Source organism: Lepidochelys kempii, chromosome 1 (assembly GCF_965140285.1).
Source record: "Lepidochelys kempii isolate rLepKem1 chromosome 1, rLepKem1.hap1, whole genome shotgun sequence".
NCBI lineage: Eukaryota > Metazoa > Chordata > Testudines > Cheloniidae > Lepidochelys > Lepidochelys kempii.
The window spans coordinates 28,362,628-28,386,630 of NC_136380.1; the positions used below are offsets into that span (position 1 = coordinate 28,362,628).

Sequence of the window (24,003 nt, forward strand, 5' to 3'; positions counted from 1 at the left end):
GGCTTCTGACTCCTGCTCCAACCACAAGGCCTGACCACTCACATCCTGGTTCATGACACCCATTCATTCCTCTTGCAACTGAGCTGAAGTCTATACAGTTACATCAGAAACAGGCCTCAATATGTTTAAGTAAAACATATATGCATCTCTTAAAGCTTGTAATTGTTTGTACATTTTTCAAAGTTGGATACTAGAGGGAAAAATGAACTGAGTTCAAATTCTTCATTTTCATTATTATGCAGCCAAAATGAATGACTTCTACTCTTTTTTACTGAAAGGGCACAATCCCTGCCTTTCAAAATATTCTTCATGTGGCTGTTTTTGACACACCTTTTACATAATAACATAGGATTGCAGTATGGGCTCACAACTGAGGTCCATATAGTCCGGTGTCCTCCTGTCTCTAACAGAGACCAGCACCAGATTTGTCAGAGGAAAGTGCAAAAACCCCCATAATAGACAGTTATGAAATAACATGCCCATAGGGCAGTTTATTCCCAACTCCCATCAGTTAGTGGTTGATTTTCTTCTTTAAAGAAAACCCTGTCTAATAGAACTGTGGATTTCTTTCTTTAGCTTTATAAACTTCTAATCCTTCACTGAATCTTTTTTTAGCTTGTGGCCTCAGTGATAGCTTGTGGCAGCGATTCCACATGTTAATTCTGTGGTTGTGAAAAAAATAAATCCTTTATTAGTTTTAAATGTTGGCTCAATTGATTTGGTTTAATCTATTATAAAGACAGAGACCAGTCCCAAAGTTCAGATCCACATCTCAAACTCTCCTCAAATGTGGATTTGTTTGGCTTTGGGGTTTACGTTCAGTTTCATCGCAAACGTTCAATCTTATAATAACAAACCAATATATGTCTGTATAATGAAAGAAACAATGTTAATCAGAAAAGAGATTTCAGCTTCCAGCTTTCTAGGGGGATATTATAAATAATCATGAATAAAAATAACTCAGCATGTAATGAAAAATACCTTAGCCCATATTATGAAGTACACAATATTAAGTATGTATTTCAATAGGATTAATATAAACTATATTTATTTGTAAGCCCGCTTGTTCGTCTATCTCAGGGAGTGGAACAGAAGCCTCCCTTTCTTTTATTACGCTGCAAACATCCCACCTGTGAGGGAGGATATTTCTCTTAAACAAAAACGCCACCAGGTATGAAACAGCAATGATAGTCCCCAAAGTGAGAAGCATGGTGAAGGTTTTAAAGGGGAACAGCTGAATGTAGACCCCATCCACAAGAGAGCAACCTGGGTAGTGAATAATAGGGGAGATTTTCAGGGAAGGCTCCCCTGCCAGCAGCCTTAACAGGAACCCGAAGAGGAATCCAGCAGCTGAGCCATATGTGTTGGTGCTGGGAATGAAAAGCACGCAGCAGAGCTGGGGAAAGAGAAGGGCATATACCAGCTCACCACTCAGGAACCACAGATCATAAACAGAGTTAGAAAGGAAAGCCAGGCCTGCAGCTGCTGCCCCAAAAACCACCATGGAGACCCTCATTATACAGATGACTTCTTTCTCCGTAGCCTGTAAAATAAGAGAGTATTGTTGTAGAAATCATCATTGGCTCATTTTTAATCTCACCCTGAATTAGATCTCAAGGTTACAAAAGTCAGAGGAGTTTATTAATAGATGCTGGCACTGTTATAACAGTGCACTCTAGTGCTTGTGTAACAGCCCCTGCCTTGCCAGTAGTGTTTGAACTCAGGCCTTTCAGCGCCAAAGCCCGCACCTCTGCCACTTAAAATAAAGGAGGAACTTTATTAGTTGTACTGTTGATTAATGACTGAGGCCAGCACATTAGTTAAAGTGGCCTTGAATTTTGGGTGCCCAACTTTAGACACCAGAGCCTGATTTTCAGAGGTTTGGACCATCTACAGCTGCATTCGAAACCAATGGGAGCTGCAGGTGTTCAGCTCCTTGCAACATTACATCACACAATATGTCCACAAAACTGAGCTCCCAAAAACTGAGGCATGCAAGTGGAGAGGCCAGGACATTAACTGTAGTATCAAACCAGGTCAGAATTCATATGTTTCACCAAACTAATAATATTGATCCTTACAGATTTTACATTTGTATTATTTGTCTGTGGTAAGGAATTTTCCATATTAAAAATGGGTAAATTTAAGAAATGTTTACAGAAGTGAGGGTAGATTTTAACTCTTGCACTAAAGAGCTTTTCTGAGTTGCTTTTAAGTCCCGCTGGTGGGCCTCATGCTGGGATAGATTATGTGGGATGAAATCAGAGGCAAGTCTAAATGAAAATACCTAAGAGAGTGTAAGCAACTATAATTTTCACCTTCTGGAATTCTCAGTGTGTAAGTTACGCTAACTTGGCCAATACTACAAAGTGTTGCCAGGACAGCTATGTCAGGTAGGAGTATGAAAAAAATCACACACTCCAGCTGACACAGTTATGCCAGCAAAGCCTCCTATGTGGACGCAACTGTGCTGACAAGAGTGCTTTTTTTTGGCAGAGCTGATGTTGTTCAGGGAGGTGGGGGGTAGCTATGCTGACAGAACTCCTTTTGCTGGCATATGCTGTGTCTCCAGTAGGGGGCTTTGTCAGCATATCTATGCCTGCAAACGCTCTGTAGCATAGACAGGCCATGGGACTCTCTTCGCTGTTCTGTGGTGTGCTTTGAGGTACTGCTGTTTGAAACAGAACTCCCCCAAGTGAGGAACATGTACGGTTTCCATCCCCATCCCCCATGGAGATGATGATTTGGGCCAAATCTATTTAAAATAGCCTGGTGAGTTTTGCCACTGACTTCAGTGGAGCACTACAGGCTCTGAATGTGGTTGTGCTTGCCTTGGCAGACACAATTACCAACCCCAAGCCCTGAAAAATCATGAGTCAGCCCCTCCCCCCCCATCACGAGATCTAAAAATATAAATAAATTTTGGGTTGTTTTTATTTACATTCTCATGTCTAAACCTTCAATATGTACTCCACCCTTTTCAAGGTTTTCTCCATCACCGTGAGGATTAGAAACTTTTGTTTAAAAGAAAGCTGAGATTCCCATGCAGTCTCTTGATTTCAGCAGTTCAAGATATTGATATTGACTTCACTGTGACTACTCGTGTGAGCAAGTGCTCACTAGCATGAGTAAAAGGTGCACAATCTAGGCCCCATTGTTTTAGCAGCCATTTTGATTTAGTAATGAAGTGAGAACAACCTTTCAGGAAAATCAGACCAGCCTGTTAATTCTGGAGGGTTACTTGCCCAGTCAAATTAGTGATATATTTTTCTAAAGCAGCTTGATATTGAAAACCTAGCTATACATCTTATACAAATAAGATTAATAATACCCATTTCTAGGATACAGTCACCTTGTGCATTAATCTTGGCCTCCTAGTTTTTCCTTTGTCATAACACAATGTATTTGCCAGAGTTTAAATAAAAAGGTCAGGCCACCAAGTAACAAAGTACAGACCCCAAGAAATTCAATTTCCTGTCTTATCTTTACTACGTACCTTTAAATCATAGGATATCAGTGTGATTTACAAACTTTATAGATAAATCATTTCACCAGCACTGAAGTGCTGTCATAGAATCATAGAATATCAGGGTTGGAAAGGACCTCAGGAGGTCATCTAGTCCAACCCCCTGCTCAAAGCAGGACCAATCCCCAACTAAATCATCCTGTCCCCAGCTAGAAAACTTCTCTGTCACTTTTTTTAGTTCCAATTTCTAAAGTTTTCTTGCCTCCTCTGTGTCACATGAGAGCATCTTAAGTTTGTTGGGAAGGCCAGGTTTCTCTTTCTGGAGTCATTAATAATGAAACAAAACCACTTTAACAAATGGAACAATAGTCAGAGAGGAGCCAAAAAGCGCCTTCTGCTCTCTAATATGCTGCATGAGTGCTTTGAAGTGCTTTGCCCAAGGGCTTTTTGCTGTTCTCTTTGACTTCATTTGAGGCTATGAAATAGATGCACAGCTTTTTCATTTGCTAAATGACTAGTTCAAAGTCTGCTCTCTGTAGTGATTCCATCCCATGTCTAGAGCCCAATGACAGCATTTTACAGCAACATTCGCCTTGAGAAATCTCCTGGGGGCATACAGAGGAGTAGTTTAAAAACCTTCCATAACTTTCCCTATGTGATCCATGGTGTCAGCGGCTCACAAAGACTCCTCACCTTTTTCCTAAGAATTTTCCTGTAGATGTTGTGAGCTAGCATGGAGCTGGCTGATAGAAGGGCTGAATCTGCAGAAGACATGACGGCAGCAGCAATGGCTCCTAAGCCAGCAACGGAAACATACGTTGGGCAAAGATACTGCAGAACTATGGGTAATATCATGCTGGACTCCCCTCTTTCATTAGGGGTTGGCAGACCATAGCTTGTCTGATTCCAGTCTTAAAAAAGAAAAGAACATTAATTAACAGGGAGTTTTGGATTTGCTGTGTTTAATTTTTCATTCCTTTACTCTCTCCTGTGTTGAAGTAACTAACAGTGAATTCCGCATTGATCTTGACCTTTTATTTTTCCCTGCAAGGTGCAGTAAGACATACTTATTTCCCCTGAAACAATCAATAACTCTGAAGGGAAAGATCATTAGGAACACTGTCAGCATTCCTGGGCTCTGTAAGATCTCTAAATTGTCAGAAATCCACCAAAACTTTCTAAGCTTCATCATACTTTGAGGTCTGTGGTTTGGGGGTTATGAAAATGGAAGAAAAAATTAAATGAAATTCAACCTTGAAAAACACCAGAACGTTCATCTGAAGGAAAATAATTCAAAGCACAGCATAGAAGGAAGATTCATAGATTCATAGATATTAAGGTCAGAAGGGACCATTATGATCATCTAGTCTGACCTCCTGCACAAGGCAGGCCACAGAATCTCACCCACCCACTCCTGCGAAAAACCTCTCACCTATGTCTGAGCTATTGAAGTCCTCAAATCGTGGTTTAAAGACTTCAAGGAGCAGAGAATCCTCCAGCAAGTGACCCGTGCCCCATGCTACAGAGGAAGGCGAAAAACCTCCAGGGCCTCTTCCAATCTGCCCTGGAGGAAAATTCCTTCCCAACCCCAAATATGGTGATCAGCTAAACCCTGAGCATGTGGGCAAGATTCACCAGCCAGATACCCAGGAAAGAATTCTCTGTAGTAACTCAGATCCCACCCCATCTATCATCCCATCACAGACCATTGGGCCTATTTACCATGAATAGTTAAAGATCAATTAATTGCCAAAATCATGTTATCCCATCATACCATCTCCTCCATAAACTTATCAAGTCAGATAGGTCTTTTGCCCCCACTGCTTCCTTTGGAAGGCTATTCCAAAACTTCACTCTTCTGAGGGTTAGAAACTTTCATCTAATTTCATCTAACCTAAAAAACTCAGCCAGTAGTCATCCATACAATTAATCTCTCCTGGCTTCTGCTGCCAGAATCACCGAATTCTGTTCAGCACTGGTAGCTTTTGGTAGTTTTGCATTCTTTTGATTTTCTTGACAAACAACACATTTTCCAAATTTGTGGCAAGTCCTGTTCTTTCAAGTACATTTTAAGGGGCTTGTGTCCTTGAAGTCTTCATATACTGTAACTTCTCTGTAGAGGTAAAATTCCCAAAGTATATTGTTAGCATTACCACCACCACCATTTTTCATTTTGTACAAGTACACAGATTTGTGCTACAGAGGATATAAATTAGATCTATGTTAGCATCAGAACTGACATTTTTGTACTGACCTATGTATAAGCATCACTAAACTAAAAAGCTAATTTCTATAATATTTCAAAGGCTTGTACTGCATGAACAGGCAATTGCAAATTAAAACATTCTACCAGGCAGATCAGGTGCAACATCATATGTACAAAAGCTTACAAATAGAGAAGCATTACATTAGGAATTTATATATGCATTCATGTCTACCCACTATGCAGTACAAACTGTGGGCACACTATCTACTATTTGGAATGTCGTAAAACAAGAACTTCATCAAATCAGTTGGTTTACAAACAAAAGTCAATGCAATTTGGGGATGCACAGGCAGAAGAAGGGTTATGACAGCTCCTGTCTACATACTATAGATATTTAGGCCCCATCAACGTAGTATCTGAGCACCTCACTAATACCAACAAGTTTATCATCTCAATAGTTTTCTGAGGTAGAGAAGTAGTAATATCCTGATTTTTCAAATGGGAAACTGAGGCACAGGGATTAAGTGACTTGTCCAAGATCACACAGGATGTTTGTGGTAGAACTGGGAACAAAGCTCAGATTTTCTGAGTTTCTTATGGTTTAACCTTGAGGCCATTTGTGATAAGTGAAGGGGGGGGGTGGGGGGTGGGATAGCTCTCTTTTACGGACACCCAGCCAGCCAGTTAGCTATAAAATCCCTGTTAGTAGCTGTTCTCTACTTTCTTTTACCTATGGGCTTTTTTAACCCTTTACAGGTAAAGCAAGGAAGTGGGGACCTGACTAAAAGAGCCAATGGGAGGGCTAGAACTTTTTAAAATTGGGAAAAAACTTTCCCTTTTTCTGTCTGTTGTTGTTCTCTAGAGAGAGGGGACAGAGCAGAGACAGGGCTGTAGCTATGCTGTAAAAAGCTGTGGGCCAGGTTTGAAAATCACTAGATCATACCTAGAAACTACTCATTTGAAACCCCAGATATGTAAGTAGATCAGAAAATGTCTAGAAAGATGTGATTAGATTTATCTCTTTTATTTCTTTATGGCTTGTGGACTCCTCTGTGCTAACCCCCAAATGCTTTTGTTTTGCTGGTAACCATTAAGCTGGACCTCAAGAAAACCATTCTTGATGCTTTAATTATTATATTTGCTCTTTTTAAATCTAGCAATAGCCTAAGTTCCAGATGTATTTTCTTTCTTTTGGTTTTTAATAAAATTTACCTTTTTAAACAACAGGATTGGGTTTTTGTGTCCTAAGAGGTTTGTGCACGTTGTTTAATTAGCTGGTGGCAACAGCTGATTTCCTTTGTTTCTTTCTCAGCTCTTCCCCGGAGTGGAGGTGAAAGGGCTTGAGGGTACCTCATAGGGAGGAATTCCCAAGTGCGCCTTCCTGGGTCTAAAGGGGTTGGTTTTTTGTTTTGTTTTTTTGCACTTGGGTGGTGGCAGCATCTACCCATCCAAGGTCAAAGAGAAGCTGTAAACTTGGGAGTTTAATACAAGCCTGCAGTGTCCAGTATTAATTTTTAGAATCCGTGTGGGCCTCCACCTTCTGCACTCGAAGTGCCAGAATGGGGAATCAGCCTTGACACCATTCTTTTCCCTGCTGAGATTGCATGAGAGTTGGCAACGCTGACATTTTGAATCTCTGTGACTGTAACTCTGTAAGCCTAATATTGCAATGAGCTTTCTTTTTTTTTAATTCTGAGGGACTGTTCCTCAGCTATTGTAAATTGGTGTGAGCTACACAGATTTACACCAGCTGAGGATCTAGTCCTCATTATATATGACTAGGGATTAAAACAAACAAACCTCTTTGTACCAGAGCATTGCCTATTTAACCATATCTGGAAAATTAATGAGGAAAATATAACTTCCAGAGTGGAAAGAATGATCTTAGGGGTAGAAAGAATTTTGAGACTGAGGATAGCAGGCCTGGGTCCAGCCTGCCCTGTTCCACGTTCTAGCCTACAGCTGCCTGACATTATGTCTTCTAGGAGTTGTAGGCCAGGCTGCAATGCATGATGGGAAAGAAAGAGACTATAAGAGGCAGCCTTTCGCAGTGCTACCAATTCTTGCGATTTTATCACAAGTTTCACAGGATTGGGTGATTTTCTTAAAGCCCCGGCTTCGTGTAGAAACTCAACTTTCATTTAAAAACTAAAAGTTCATTTCTAGCCATATGGTCATTGAGAAAAGTTTGAAAATGTGACCCAAGCCTTAAGGCTCAGAAACCAGAAGGCAAAGAAACCTTTTTTTAAAGTCTCATGATTTTTAAACCAGTCCCATGATTTTTGGAGCATGACTCATGGTTTTTGAATGCTTGGTGATAGCTATAATGCTTTCCTCAGAGTGGACAGAAGGCCCAGGCAAGCAGAAGCGTAAGGAAGCTCTTCATGGGCTTGGATCAAGGTGGTGTGATTCCTTCTTGAGAGGGAGCCAGGGAAGAAACCTGGGAGGGTGTCTGCTGAAGACATTTCAGAAGGCCTAGGATGAGATGGGCCAAGGTGGGAAGTGTCTGGAAAAAAGTGAAGCAGGGCAGGGATTTTAATGCAGTGCACAGCAGCTTAAGGTACATCTACACTGGAATAAAAGACTTGTGGCATGGCTGCGGCTGGCCTGGCCATGGCTGGCTCGGGTCAGCTGACTCAGGCTTATAGGGCTCTGGCTGTGGAGCTAAAAATTGCTGTGTAGATGTTTGGGATCAGGCTGGAGCCTAGGCTGGATCCTCCCCCCTCACAGGGTCCCAGAGATCGGGCTCCAGTCCAAACCTGAACGTCTACAGAACAGTTTTACAGCCTCGCAACACAAGCCCTGGGGGCCCAAATCAGTTGACCTGGGCCAGTCGCAGGTGTTTAATGGCTGAGTAGACTTTACCCTTAGTGGTTGAGGAAGCCTGGGCTGAAGACTGCACTAGACGATGGAATTTCTTTATGGTGCCACCTATAGGAGATGGGAACCTCTGCAACCAAGGAGAAGGCCCTGGAAAGAAAGCCAAAAAGGCTGTCTGGAAGATTTGGATTTTTCCATTTTGTTTGGACTCTTCTTTGTGACTTTTGTATCCTGGAATATTTTTAATTTTGACAACAGGGCTCTCTGAGACCTCCTTCCAGCCAGCTAAAAGGAGATCACCATGTATTGGGAAACTGAGGCAGACACTGCATCTCCATGTAGGAGAGGGAAGATGCCTGTTACAGTGAGATTGATATTTACTTTGCTATTCATTGTGTCACTGTTTACTTTTTCTTCCCCATTTGTTTGTTCTATCCATCATTTGTGCCTCATACGTATAGACAGCAAGATTTTGGGGACACGGGCGTGTGTGTGTGTGTACAGCGCCTAGCGAAATAGGCCATTGGTCATGGCCTCAGGGTACTAATGGAAAGAAACAGCTTTTGTGTTACCTGTAGAAGCAGCAACTGCACCAATAAGAACAGATGGAATGACCATGAAAACACACCCAAACCCTGCAAAATAAGAAGTGAGCCTTGCTTGTCTGGATGAGGAGGCCGCGAGGACTCTTTGGAAATAGATCTGCCATGGAATACTTCCAAGAGCCTGAAAAGAAGGTAAACCATTAAAAATAACTCATGCATCATTATTAGAGGCTGGAGTGACGTTTGCTATAGACCTTCATTTGCTCCCTCCCCCACCAGAATTTTCATAGGTCTGTATACTCCATTATGTCTTCCGCTCTTTGTCTCCCTCCCTCCCAACTTTGCAGGATATAATATAATCACATATAATGTTCTGCATGCTGACGCAACTTCGCCCCCTCTCCCCTGAATTTTTCTGAAATGACGCCTGTGATTCGGGGCAAACCTATCCTCATGAAGGCAGTTCCTCCCTCCAGACAGTAGTCTGGTGTTACTGCTGCTACTGAAACCTGTGGGTTGGTAATATTCCTTCTGCCTGTCACTCTGTCCTTTTGCAGGGGAGGGTGATTGGTAGATCTGTGGCATCCATTATCTTGGCCCCCACTCCTCCCTGGGCTTGTCTCTCTCCTAACCCCATCCCTTTCCACTGCAGCCAGGAAAGATCCCATGCAGAACCAGGCTTTATAGCCCACAGGGGTGTATGCTCCTTCATTCATTAGGCTTCCTTCATTCTGTAGCAGAGCTGCCCTTGTTCCACTGTTTTGTGGGAAAAGCAGCAGGAGTTTCCCTGTCAGGCACTCAGGGTGTCTTTGGCATAGGAACTCCTTTGTTGTCATTTATTATTTTTACAGCACCCAGTACACAGGACAAATAATAAGACTGGCCCAACCCTAAGACCTTACAATCTAGATTTAAACACAAGCCAAGAGTAACAAACTTCCTGGAGAGGGATGGGCTGAGGCAGGACACGAGTCACAGCAATAAGAGCACCCTGTTTCTCAGACAGTATTATTAATGTTTATTATTAGGTCTGTCAAGCAATTTAAAAAAATGAATCACGATTAATCGTGTGATTAAAAATATTAATTGTGACTAATCGCACAATTAATCACGCTGTTAATAATAGAATGACCATTTAGTGGAATATTTTTGGATGTTTTCTACATTTTCAAAAATATTGATTTCAATTACAACACAGAATACAAAGTGTACAGTGCTCACTTTATGTTTATTTTTTATTACAAATATTTGCACTGTAAAAAACAAGAAATAGTATTTTTCAGTTCACCTAATACAAGTACTGTAGTGCAATATCTTTATCATGAAAGCTGAATGTACAAATGTAGAATTGTGTACAAAAAAACCTGTATTCAAAAACAAAACTACAATTTTTGGTGACATTTCACATAGGCACCAACTCTATGGGTGCTGAGGGGCTGGAGCACTCATGGGGAAGAATTAGCAGGTGCTCCACACCCACCAGCAGCTAAGCTCCCCCCGCCCCCGCTCCTCATCCCCCCCCCGAGTGCTGCGTCCCACTCTTCCCTCTCCCAGCGCTTCCCGCCCGCCACCTAACAGCTGTTTGGCGGTGCTTAGGACTTTCTGGGAAGGAGGGGGAGGAGTGGGGACGTGGCGCGCTTGGGGGAAGAGAGGGTAAAGAGGTGGGGTGGGGGCGGGGACTTGGGGGAAGGGGGTGGAATTGGGGTGGGGTGAGGGTGGTGCAGGGGCAAGCAGGGGCAGGGCCAGGGGTGGTGGGGGGAGGGGTCGAGCACCCACGGGGCAGAAGGTAAGTCAGTGCCTATGGCATTTCAGATTTTTAAACCTTGCATGGAGGCCTGGGCACCTCCCAGCTGCCACAGGCAGTGCGGGACCCCTGGAGCTGCAGGAGGCAGGGGTACCCCGCAGCCCCCAGCTGCTGCAGGTAGCTCCTAGCCCCAAGCAGCTGCCCCGCTTCAGGCGGTGTGGGGACCCGCAGGTCCCCATTTTGTCCTGGATATTTTTAGTAAAAGTCACGGATAGGTCACGGCAACAGGTCACATCTTCTGTGAATTTTTCTTTTTTGCCCGTGACCTGTCTGTAACTTTTACTAAAAATATCCGGGACAAAATCTTAGCCTTAACCATAATAAAGATGCATTCATAAAAATATCTGAAATTCTGAAGTGTCTTTCTCCCTGTATTCTATCGTGTGAAACTCAGTCTGTACTAGTGGGTTTATAAAAAGGTGCTTTGCTTTTACTGTCACTCCAAGTGAACTATTAGAAGGAAAGGATGGAAAAAAGAAGCTCTTACCACATACAGAAGTTCATCTAACCATCTTCCAAGATACTCTGTTTCTAGTTTGCCAATCCATGGTACTTGATAGAATTCATTAACAGCAGTATAATAAATGCTTTCAGTTGCAGAGTTCAGCAGTGCAAATGGCACACAAGTCCACTATGTTTAGCATGAAAACAATTATCAGTACAAAAGGATAATGTACACCAGACAACATTTGTAACTCTTCTGTTTTCCCTATAATCCTGAAATTCCCCCTCCCCAGACCATACCACCACGAAATCTTGGCATTCCACAGAAATCTGAAATTGCCTCCCACCTTTAAGCTCTTATATGGGATTTTTCTAATGTTAAGGATGATGGTTGTGAGTAGACTGAGGCTGAGAAGGGGGAAATAAACTAGTCCTATTTAACCTTTCCATTTAAACTTCTGTCTTGTTTTCGATAGCTCTTTTTATACAGCTCACATGGGTACTCTGTCCTTGTCATTTTATAAAGTGGCTGGTTTTGTATAGAGAAGTTGCTTTGCATTGCTGTGGTGCTACAAACCAGCCCTAAAGCTGGTTGAAGTGGGGAAGCATGTCGAGGACTCTTCCCTATACCTGAGCTTTTCTATAGATCTGCAGAAAGACTGCTGCACAGGTCCTGTGGGTGTTGTGCTGTGTTCCAAGGCATAGCCTCGCCTAGTCCTGACTCCATGTAGTCATATCCAGTGCAGTTTATCTCAGCTTCTTGACGGAATACACTGCTATGGGGCTGGGAACAGCCAGTGGCAAATCAAATGGAATCTATCCCATTTGGCTCTAACAAAACAGCGGCTGAAATATTAATCATGCAGGCTCTTGAATAATGATGGTGATTAAGCAGTGATGATGCAATTACCAGTATCTATTTCAGTGGGGAAAACAGGCAACTCAACACTGTTATAACTCAGAGAGCCTTCTAAAGGTACAGCAAGCACTTTCCCCCTTGAGAATCCTGGATGTGACTCATTCAATTAGAGAGCAGTGCCCTGACCCTCTTCACAGATTTGCACATGAGGCTGCTGTCCTGAACATACCTAAAAACTGAAGGTTTACTTTTGCCCTAAATCTTTAAGAGCTCAGCTTTGGCTATAAGGCCCATGGAGGTGGCGATGTGAAGACACAAACCCTGTAGAATAAAAGACTGAGAGCAGTGTCACTGGTACACTCCCCTTTATGTTGTACTACTGTATATAGCAATGGCGTAGCCAGGAAGGGACTCTTGGGTGGGTCCCGACTTTGGGTGGATGGGCAAGCCCTTGCACCCCAACCCCGCTCTCCGGCTGGAGCACCAGGCAGGCAGAGAGGGGCAAGTGCCTGACCCCATTCCCCAACTGGAGTGCCAGGCAGTAGGGTGGAGCAGGGCAAGCCCCCAACCCCACTCCCCGGCTGGAGCGCCGGGCAGGCAGAGTGGGACAAGCCCCTGCACCCGGACCCCACCCCCCAGCTGGAGTGTTGGCAGGTGGGGGGAATGGGGCAAGTGCTGGGGCTGGAGCAGAGCCAGGCTGGAGGGGGTGGGCCTGGATGGCTGTGGCCCACCCAGACCCACTTGTGGCTACGCCCCTGGTACATAGTACCCTCCCAATGGGGAACAGCTGTGATTGTGCTGTAAGGGTGTGGGGTGTGGCAGCAGAGACCAAAGGTCATCCTCCATTTTGGAAAGCAGGATTCCAGACTGCCAGGCCAGAACAAGCTGTGGCTGGCTGTCACTTATAGCAGGATCTTGTTGCTGTGTTTTAAGTGTTTAAGTAATAATGTCATGTTAAATATAAAGCTCTCTGGGCCTCAAGAATAATACCACGCTCCCCACGGAGGGGAGCGTCTCTGCTGGCTGGCATAGATAGGGTGAGGACATTGTCTGTCCTGCCCCTTTGGGAGAGGCTGGTGCTGATGTGGGTGGTAGCCTGCATTCTCCTTGAGCTCTCTGGACACAAGTGCAGCAGTTATTTCTAGCCATGTGTGAGTGTGCTTCTGGCACCCAGCAGTTCCTAGTGCCTCTTGCTTTTCTCACCCCACCTTGAGCACCCATTCTGGATGAAAAAAGCAATCGTGCCTAAATGGCTAACACCTTTTGAAGTAGGGTGACCAGATAGCAAGTGTGAAAAATTGGGATGGGGGTTAATAGGCACCTATATAAGAAAAAGCCCCAAATTTCAGAACTGTCCCTATAAAATCGGGACATCTGGTCACCCTATTTTGAAGACAGCTGTTTTGTTTATAGCCATGTTCTGGATGACATTAGACTCAGCTGCCGGTTAAGTGACTAGTGTTAACCTAGCCACCAGAGGGGGCCCATGCTGTTCCATAAAAGCAGTTGGAGAACTGTAGTAATGAAGCCTTGCAGAGTTCAAATAAAGTCCCTCCCTTGGGTCATATCAGGCTTGCAACATTTAAGGAAAGACAAACTGAAGACTAAAGTTTCCCCACTTTGGCCTGTGTGGATCTCCCTGCCTGAATTCCCTAGTGACTATTTTGTTTGTGATATTAGAATAAAACAGTCTGAACAAAAACACAGATGCCAGACCCTGGCTTATGCTATCTCTGCACCTGAAAAACTACAGCCAGGAGAAGGGATGCAGCTGCTGTGTCCTAAACCTAGCTCCTCCAAAACCCATGCAACCTGAAGCTCATCTCACATCCCTGTAAATCAGGATGAGCTCCATGGAGTTACATTGGCATACAGCTGGTATCAGAGAGAGGAAAGTCAGGCTGCAGGAGTTAATATTCTGCAGAGCTTGGTGAGTCGCTCCCAGGTTGAGCCTTGGAGGAGCATTCTGTGGAAGGGATCTGGGGTCGGGAACTGTAGGTTGTGTGAGTTTTAGTGTCTTATTTACTACTTATGGAATGCATCCTCTTCCACTCAGAATACTCATAATAATCCTGGCATAAGAAGAGCTTGTGTAGACACTCCCTGTCTCTCTAAAATATGGAGGGAGGGGGAAACTGTTTTAAGAAATTTGTGCAGTAATCTGACCCTTCAAAGACAGAGTTCCAGTGATCGGTGGTGTTGGATCCAGAGTGGATACACAGTCATAATCATCATGATCTTTTTCTAATATGCTAAGACTAAACACTGTTTTTGATTTAAATAGTTTTAATTTCAGCCCATCTAATTTAGAAGTGCTGTTACAGACCCGTTTATTGCAAATTAAAGTGCAACACTCTGACAGTCATCTCCCACTGCTCATTCTGTTGGGATTGTTTTGGATGTCCACTAAAGGCTCCATCCTACAAATACTTATGTGTGTGAATTAGTCCCATTGGACTGCTTGCCTGAGTACTTCATATAAGTGTTTGTAGGACTGTGCTTTGAAACCCACATCTTACGCAGACCCCTTGCCTTCCTACAGATCCATGGATTTCACTGGAGCTCTATGTGGATGCAGGGATCCTCCCACATAGAACTCAGTGTAGGACTGGGAAGTTAGGTACCGGTCCTACAAACACTTAAGCATGTGCATAACTCTAATTGAAATTAATGGTGTCACTCACGCGAGTAAAGTTAGACGTGCTTATGGAATTGAGTTGTTTTTAAGCACTATTGGGCAAGGACTGTTTTCTTTAAACTTTCACCTAACTTTGGGTACCTGACATGAGCATTTCCAAATTTTCCAACACGTGCATGGTTCTTCCCACAAGTGTAACCTTAATCTGAACTTTGAATCTTTAAAAAAAATACCTAAAATATTCTCTGAAGATATTTCCCCCTTAAGTTATTAAATATATTTATATTTTTAAACTGTTATTCAGTTTAACAGTGATTTGGAGAGAAGGTGGAATTGAGGTTTTTGTGAGTCTGAATAGTGTATTGATTGAGAAACCTGTTGCTGTTTTAACACAGACATTTAGAAAATGGCATGTTCCAGCTTTGCGGAAAGAATTGTTTTCTAATAAGTTCTGACTTTGAGGTGGTTTCTGGCACTCTTGCACATTCTGGATTTAAAATAAGCTACTGGGGAAGGCACTTGGAAGGACTTGGGAAATTTGGTCTTTTGATGAATTGACCTAGAAACTACAACACTACAGCCTCATAAAAGAATTATTGTTCACCCTGTGCTCGCTCCAAGACTCATGAAGGGTTTTACATATCATTTATGCTGCTTTGTAATTCCTCTTGTAAACCAATGAAGTGTTTGTCTTAATTAGACATACTGAAAGATCCTTGGGGCTGAGACTGTGGGTTAGATTCTGATCTTAGTGACACTCATAAATCTATGAGGCCAAATTCTGCTCTGGATTTTGTAGGTGTAAATTCAGAGTATTTTCAGTGGGATTACTCCAGATTTATACTGTGTAAATCAGAGAATCTTTCATGGACTGTATGTGAGTCAGCTGTTTTTTCCCAAAGGAGCATGAACTTGCTTGAACTATTTCCCTCTGTTTGGATTCAATCTCCAGCTGTTTTCTGGGAATTCAATAGGTGGCTCTCCGACACCCCCCCTCCCCCAGTCCCCACACCCCAGTCAATTGATAGCTGCAGTATGGCCTTCCAGGGTTTCTGTGCTGCTGCAGGGCGTCATTTTTCAGATGAGATGTAAAACTAAGGTTGTCACCATACTCTATGGTCATTAAGGATTTTATGGCAATTTCACAATAGTAGCAGTGTTAGCTCCAGTGACTGGGTCGATTCCAAGTGGGGCAATTAGTACAATCAAACTAAATGCTCTATAGTTTCAGTTATATCTGGTATTTTCTCTTCTTCTCCTAAACTGTTGTGTAGTGTGCGTATGTGCTGTTAAACAGTTACTGCCATCCACCCCAGAAGTGGCTGCATTTAAATGGTCAGTAAAATGACATTGGTTTTATGACTGCAGAACTGCTTTGTTTCACATCCTGTATATAACTGCCTTTAGAGCAAAGGTTGCTTTTTAATGGTTTTCCTTAGATTGTTATTAACCATGCAATAATGAGATCAGGAAATAATAAAGAAGCCCCTTCTCTACATAAACAGGTTTCTTGTGCTTTACCTCTTCTACACTTCAATCTAAAATCACAGAAGTGTATAGGCCTTACCAGGCTGACCATCATAAAAACCAGCTGTATCACATCAGTGTACGCAACTGAGTATAGTCCTCCCAGTAAAGTGTAGAGTGTAACAGTACATGCTGAAATGATGATAGCTAAATATCCTCTGATATCCAAGATCACACTCATTGTAGCTCCTGTAAAGAAAAACAGCTTTATATATATCTACTCACACACACACACACAAACATATATACATACATACACACACTATAATTACACAGTTGGCACCATACCGGTCACAGAACTGCAATCAATATTCCTGTTATAAACCAAAACTTGAAGCAAGGAATCTTCATGCATCTAATGGGCAGAAATTATTATACAATTTTAAAAAATTTATTTTAAATGCCTTTATTTTAAATGGTTTTTGTGAACATTCCACTTTTACAGTTCGGTCAGTACTAAAGTTTGGCTAGCCTCAAGCAGCGCAACTAATCTTCCCCAGTCTCAATGTTCAGTTTCCCTTTCGATTCCTCTGTGAGAGGAAACACCAAGGACTAGTTTCAGAAATGACACTTGAGATGGTGTAAAGGAGTTTAAGGAGGTCTAAATTGGTGTCATTTATTCACCCAGAGGCTGGAAAAGTGTGAGTTAAAGTAAGAAGAGGCATACTTAAGTTACATCCTCCTGTGAGTTGGTTTTCTTGCTACAGTCCTATCTTCCAGATCTGTCAGTGTGTAAATTACACCAGCTTAAACTTCTCTAGGCTCCTTCAAACTCACTTACTCCCACTTACCAATGTGTAACAGTCAGAGGTGATGTGTAAAGTGGCTTTAACCCAGAAAAAAAATCTTTGGTAAAATATATCCTCAGTATTCCACACTTCCCAACCATACAACATCCACATACTTTCTCCTCCCCCAACTAAATCTCCAGACTCTAAATCTGGTCATTCTGTCTGGGTTTCCTAGGAACATAAGAATTGCCGAACTATGTCAGAACAGTGCTCCATCCTACCCAGTATTCTGCCTCTGACAGTGGCCAGTACCAGATGCTTCAGAGGAAGGAGGAAGAAAACTTGAAATTGTGGAATATCTTATTCATACAGAAAGCTCCTTAACACTGCCAGTTAGAGGTTGGCTTATGTTTTGCAGTATGAAGGCTTATCCTATTCAAACTTTTGTTCTTTTTGAAAAAAACCCTCTTTACTAGCATAACTGTGGATATATTTGTTATCCATATAAATATCTAATCGTTTTCTGAATCCTGGTAAACTCTAGGCCTCAGTGATACCTTATGACAATGAGTACCACAGCTTAAATGTGCATTGTGTAGAAGTATTTCCTATTATCAGTATTACATTTGCTGTCTTGCAATTTCATTGAACATCCCATTCCTCTTGTATTATGGAGAGAGTAAATAGAAGTTCTTAAACTACCTTCTTTGGGCCACTCATTATTTTGTTAGTTTTTATCATGTCCCATTTTATTCCCTTCCAATTTAGAGTAAACAATTTTTTTATTCTCTCTTCACATGGAAGTTTTGCCTGGCCTTTAATCATTCTCATTGCCTGTCTCTGAAAACTCTCTTTACAAGTCTTCTCAGAAAAAACACCCCAACAAACCATTCCCATTTTTCCATCTCCCAATTTCATTCTTTTCTACATCTCAATTTTTCTATTTCCTTCTATGACACTTCCCCCGTCGCTCTCATCTTCTGTCTCTCCTCTTCCCCATCTTTCTGTACCTGTGCCCACCTCTTTCACTCTTTCTCTGTCTCTCCTATTTCCTCCTCAAGACCCCCTGCTCATTTCTTTAGCTCTCCACTTTATATCCCTCTCAGTCACTCTCCTTTTCTATTCCCTTCACTCACCTTCAGTCCTTCTCTTCCCTCTTTTGTCCTACCTCATTTGCTCTTCCTTATTAAGACTGCTGCCACAGCTTCCCCTTTCTTTCCCAATGGCCAGTGTGTCAAGAGCAAGGCTGTTTCTCTGCTTTTCCCTCTCTGCTTCTCTGTGTCATTTTGTCTCTGCTTCTCTCTTCCTCATGGGGCTTCTTCACCAGTGGATCCATGGTCAGATTTAGGCCATTTAGGCCACACCCATGCTGTAGCAGTCAAGAGTTCAGCTGCATGTAATGGACTTCCTGTTGTGTGCTAGCTATCCCTTTGAGGAGAAAGCAAGTTTCCCTTTATTATCATGCTCTGTGGCGGGGGTATAAATTTAGCACAAATGGATTTCCCACTGATGTCAATGGCAGATTTGCACAGGGTGGAAGTATGTAGTAGCTAAATGTTTAGTTTTTATCATAATTTGTTCAGTACCTTTTCGTCACATTCAGCATCACCGAGGGGGAGAATATTCTACCTTTAACATCGCTGCTATTTCTACCCCTTGTCACTCTTCCTTCTCAGTCCTCCTTTCCCCCGCCTCTCTTCCTCTCACTCTACATGATCATTTTTGTTTAGTCGAAGACCGAATTTTCCATTGGACAAAAAACTGTTCTGATGGGAAAAGTTTGCTCTGTCCTAGGTCACGGTGAAAGTTTCCTTTGCAAACATGAGGGCTACAAATCTAGGTGTTTGTCACCCTTGCCCTCGGGGAACCGCTGCCCAGTACTAGAACAAAACTAATGCCACCCTTATATTAAATAAAACACTATAGTGTTCTCTCTGCAGTAATAGTCCAAACACTCTGCAGCAGTAGTTCAGATCTTACAGCTTACAGTTACATAATAATAGTTCTATGGCTCTTTTGTGCAGATTTTTATTGCTTATTTCCCTATTATGGTTTAACTGTTGCATTCTGTTCAAATTTCGGTGTATCTGTACAAATACTAAAAGGATCCAGAAACTACTGACTCTTAAAAAAAGCTACATGATGCAAGGGGAAAAAGAAATCTATTCTGAATGAGTATATGTATAAGATATATACTTACCTAAAGCAGAAAGAATAGCTGCAAACCAAAATACATCTCCTATCAATGTTGGAAGAAAGAGAAGGGTTCCCATAGTGTTCCCATAGGTTTCTTGGAGGGGATCCATCATTGTTACATAGCTTTTGGATCGCATTGGCTTTACAAAGAAGAGGCCCCCTAGCAAAAATCAAATGACAAGGTAAATTATTATTTTAGTTATTGCCTACTAACCAAACAAGAATGGGGCCCCATTGTGCTAGGAGCTGTACAGACACAGAGTAATAGACAGTCCCAGCCCCAAAGAGCTTATAATCTAAATAGACAAGACAGACACAGGGTAGGAAAAGAGATATAACAGGCAGAGTGAACAATATGGTGACTGCAAACTTCATGTTAGTTCTATGATTTTTAATACATTTAAATTATGCATTTAATTATGCATAGAATATCTCCTGATCAGAACTATCTTGTCTTTCTGGAGGACGTCAGCATTAAAACTAAGAGATATACATTATATCATATCCTTTCACTAATGTCTTCCTAATAAAAATTGGATGGTTTCCTCTCTCCTCCCCAAAACATTCATGGGTCACTATTACCAAGTTGTTGTTGTTTTTACATTAAGCCCATCATTACATTGACTTTATTTCCGAATAGAGATGAAAGACTAGTTCAGAAGCACAGAAAACCATTGTTTTGTGTGTGTGTAGAAACCAAACATGGCAAGAGGTTAAAGTTGAGTCCAAGCCAGAATTTTTTCAGATTTTCCATAATGGTATTGAGAGGGCATATGTGAGTGTTAGATATGGAAGCAACCCAAACTGTGGGGACTCAAGGTGCCTCCATCCACCACAAGTGTTGGAGAATGCGGGCAGCTTATGCCTGATACAAGGGGAGAAAAAGCCCATGGAGGAAGACAGAGCTCAGTAGCTCTGAACAAGATGGAACCTGAACAGTGGTGTAAGTGGCTAGCGGAGATGCAGCAGCAGCAAGCAACTCAGCAACAATGGACCACCCAGGAGCAAATTCACACAACACAACTGCAACTGCTGCTGAGGGAGTTGATGACCCAGCAGCAGGAGTTCCACAAGAAGATGACACAATGTATTGTGCCAACACTGCACTCCTCAGGAGTCCCTGCAGGGCACAGTAGTGCCATAGTGGGTACCCCCACCAATACCCATGAAGCTAAACAAGATGGGGCCAGACAATGACGCTGGGGCCTTTTAAATTAACTTTGAGAACGTAGCACGAGCTTCCTGGTGGCTCCCTGAGCAGTGGCCTTTGATTTTTGGCTCTATACTTGACAAGACCAGCACAGGCAGCCTACCATAACTTGGACTTGGAGCAGACTAGGACTATAAACAGGTAAAATCTGGCCTTTTGGACATTTCCAGGGAAACTCACTGTTTATCTTTTAGGTCTGAAACCCCTCCCAAGGGGGCTAGACCCTGGGTCGTAGCTCAGTGTTTGAAGGAATACTGTTGGAAGCGGCTCCACCCAGAAGAAAGGTCTGGGGCTCAGGTTGCTAAGTGAATTGTGATCAAATAATTTGTAAGGCTGTTGCAGCAAAAGGCAGAGAGTGGGTACTATACCATGATCTGGGACTTTGTCAGATACGGTATGGTTAATGGAGAGTTTTCTAGAGGCCAAAAGGGCTGTTAGAGACAGAATGCATCAAGACCTTGATGCCACACAGGATAGGTTTGAGAGAAACCTGTGAAGGCAACCTCAAAGTGGTAACACCCACTCTGAGGGGGGTCCACCTTTGGGGATGTCCTCCAGGATGATCAGACCACCCATTAGACCATGGGAAGACTGTGAGGAACAAGGGGGTCTAGCTCGGACATGACACTGCCAGTGGGACCATCAGTCATCTCAAGCAGCTGAAGCAGGACCTGCAGAACAGAGGCCGGCCACTACTCCATGGCCAAGTTCTCCTCCAGCTAGAACAGATACTGTCAGTGCCCCTGAGTAACTTGCTACTCTTCTGGACAGACAGGACACATAAAGAAAGGATTCTCTCTTAATGAATGTGAGTATGACCAGGGTTCTGGACTGCAGAAACCAGTACACAGAAAATGGTACCCCTCAAGTTGACAGTGCTGGTGATGATCCAAGGGAAAAGAGTTCCAAGATTCGCTGTAGGCGACGACATCCCCCAGAAAGTCAATTCACTCACAGTGTATACATGGCAATGTGAAAACATACCCCAGCTGACCCTGTGGACATGTTCTAAGGTGATAAGTGTAGTCCTGGCCCAGAAATTGGCCTACTTTGTAATCAAAGGCCAGGAGTGGCCATTTTTTGGCAAGTTGTTACTGTACGGGTCTGCCCAGTGAATGGAGTTCTGGCTCAGTTGTTGTAGAGTGACTCTCAAGGCTGGTAAACCTTGGGGAATTGGAAGATCCCTGAAGAAGGAACATCACAAGCAACATGCTTGTCAATCTCTGCAGAGAAGGAAGAGGTTATCAGCCTGGAAAAGGAAGTGCTCTTACAAGGCAGGAATTTTGTTCAGGAACAAAAAAACAATCGTACACACATAGCCAATTGTCCGGGCATATGACCAATTGGCATTTATAAATGGGGAAATAATGGCGCATCAGAGGGTCAAGCAGTATCCATGAGAAAGAGCACCTCTACTGAGTTGAAAGAGATCCACGAATGGGGTAAGAAGGGCCCAGCTGGTGGTGCCACGCAAGTATCACTGGACAGTATTGCAGTCTGAACACAGCCTCCCATGTGCTGGACACCTGGGAAGACAGAAAACACTATCATGACTACTAGCTCGATTCTACTGGTTGGGCATGCGTCAGGAGGTGAGAGAATACTGTTCCTACTGCCCTGAGTGCCAGTTGTCCAGCAGCAAGGGGGCTCCCTGTGGTCCCTTTGCCCTTGATTGAGACACTCTTTGAAAGAATTGGAATGGACATAGTTGGGCCCCGGAAAGGATCACACCGGGGCACCAGTACATTTTAGTAATTGTTGACTATGTGACCAGCTCCCCAGAGGCTGTTCCCCTTCACTCTGTGAAAGCTACAGTGATAGACCTTTGTGACAGACCTAGAGCTCCTGAACCTCTTCTGATGCATGGGATTTCCCTAGGGAAATCATAGAATCATAGAATCATAGAATATCAGGGTTGGAAGGGACCCCAGAAGGTCATCTAGTCCAACCCCCTGCTCAAAGCAGGACCAATTCCCAGTTAAATAATCCCAGCCAGGGCTTTGTCAAGCCTGACCTTAAAAACCTCTAAGGAAGGAGATTCTACCACCTCCCTAGGTAACGCATTCCAGTGTTTCACCACCCTCTTAGTGAAAAAGTTTTTCCTAATATCCAATCTAAACCTCCCCCACTGCAACTTGAGACCATTACTCCTCGTTCTGTCATCTGCTACCATTGAGAACAGTCTAGAGCCATCCTCTTTGGAACCCCCTTTCAGGTAGTTGAAAGCAGCTATCAAATCCCCCCTCATTCTTCTCTTCTGCAGGCTAAACAATCCCAGCTCCCTCAGCCTCTCCTCATAACTCATGTGTTCCAGTCCCCTAATCATTTTTGTTGCCCTTCGCTGGACTCTCTCCAATTTATCCACATCCTTCTTGAAGTGTGGGGCCCAAAACTGGACACAGTACTCCAGATGAGGCCTCACCAATGTCGAATAGAGGGGAACGATCACATCCCTCGATCTGCTCGCTATGCCCCTACTTATACAGCTTATATACAGCTATGCCCCTACTTATACAGCCCCTACTTATACTTATACAAATCAGCTCAGCTCAAGGGACTAACTACACCTCCCAGCTGATGCACTGAAGCTATTCCATAGAGAAAAGGCTACTCGATTATTGAAAAAGAGGTGCTACCAATTAAGCAGGCCATGGATTCCCTGAGGTATTACCAGCTGGGCAGCCCCTTCTCCTTGATCATGAATCACGCTCCTCTATGCTGGTTCCATAGCATGAAAGACTTGAACTGTGTATGATGTGATGGTACCTCGTGCTACAGCACTATAGCTTCAGGGAGCAACACCAGGTGGGAAAGGCCCATGCTAACGCTGGTTTTTTTTTTCCCACGGGAAGTCGGAGATGGAGGCAGCCCTCCCCAAGACCACCCTCCCAACTTGAGTGGTGGGCTACGTGAAGGGGCACACCCTTTCCCTATCAAGGAGGAAGCTAACAAACTCCACTGGGCCTGGCCAGCACTATCTAGATACACCTCCAAGGCTTCCTGTGCCTGGTGGGGGAGGGAAAGGGGAAGCCTGCCACAGGAAGAGGCAGTTAACTGGGGAAGCTGCAGTGCCTCAGACAGCTGATTACAGAGATAGATCAGCGAAGAGGGAGACAGTCACTGACTGAGACAGCCCTGAGACTGCCTGGACTAGGTACAGATCAGGTGTCACCAAAAGGGGGCAGGGCATCTAAGGAAGGATTCTAACTCTGATCAGGATGATTAAAAGCCTATAGACAACCTGGGACCCAGAGGGGTGGCAGAGAGACTGCCCAAGAGACTGAGCATCTATTTTTTCTTTTTCTTGTCTTTACTTTGTTCCTCCCTGCCCTCAGAGAGGGGGAAAGGAACTCTTTTTTTGGACAAAATCTTGTATACCCCAAGCAGCGGAAGGAATCTGTCAGTTCCAGAAACGCAAGCAACCCAAACCATAGTCTCAAGAGGCTCCCACCTACCACAGGGAGGCACATTTCTTAGCTCAGCTCCCTCAAGCATGTGTAAACCCATCTTTGTCTGGCCGAGTTAATTTTGCATGAGAGTGCAGGATAGTAGAAGGA

General features: G+C 43.4%; 1 protein-coding gene across 1 annotated transcript in view; it reads right to left on the bottom strand.

Annotated features, from left to right (window-relative positions):
• Window positions 1-1,009: 1,009 nt before the first annotated feature.
• The window catches only part of LOC140905633 (high-affinity choline transporter 1), a 32,305-nt gene continuing 9,311 nt past the window's right edge, over window positions 1,010-24,003 (bottom strand). The window contains exons 3-8 of the mRNA XM_073329138.2: window positions 19,241-19,396; window positions 16,350-16,498; window positions 11,329-11,472; window positions 9,065-9,218; window positions 4,160-4,377; window positions 1,010-1,543 (exon numbers count right to left, since the gene is read on the bottom strand). Of these exons, the coding sequence (XP_073185239.2) occupies window positions 1,010-1,543; window positions 4,160-4,377; window positions 9,065-9,218; window positions 11,329-11,472; window positions 16,350-16,498; window positions 19,241-19,396 (1,355 nt within the window). The remainder of the gene's footprint in view (window positions 1,544-4,159; window positions 4,378-9,064; window positions 9,219-11,328; window positions 11,473-16,349; window positions 16,499-19,240; window positions 19,397-24,003) is intronic.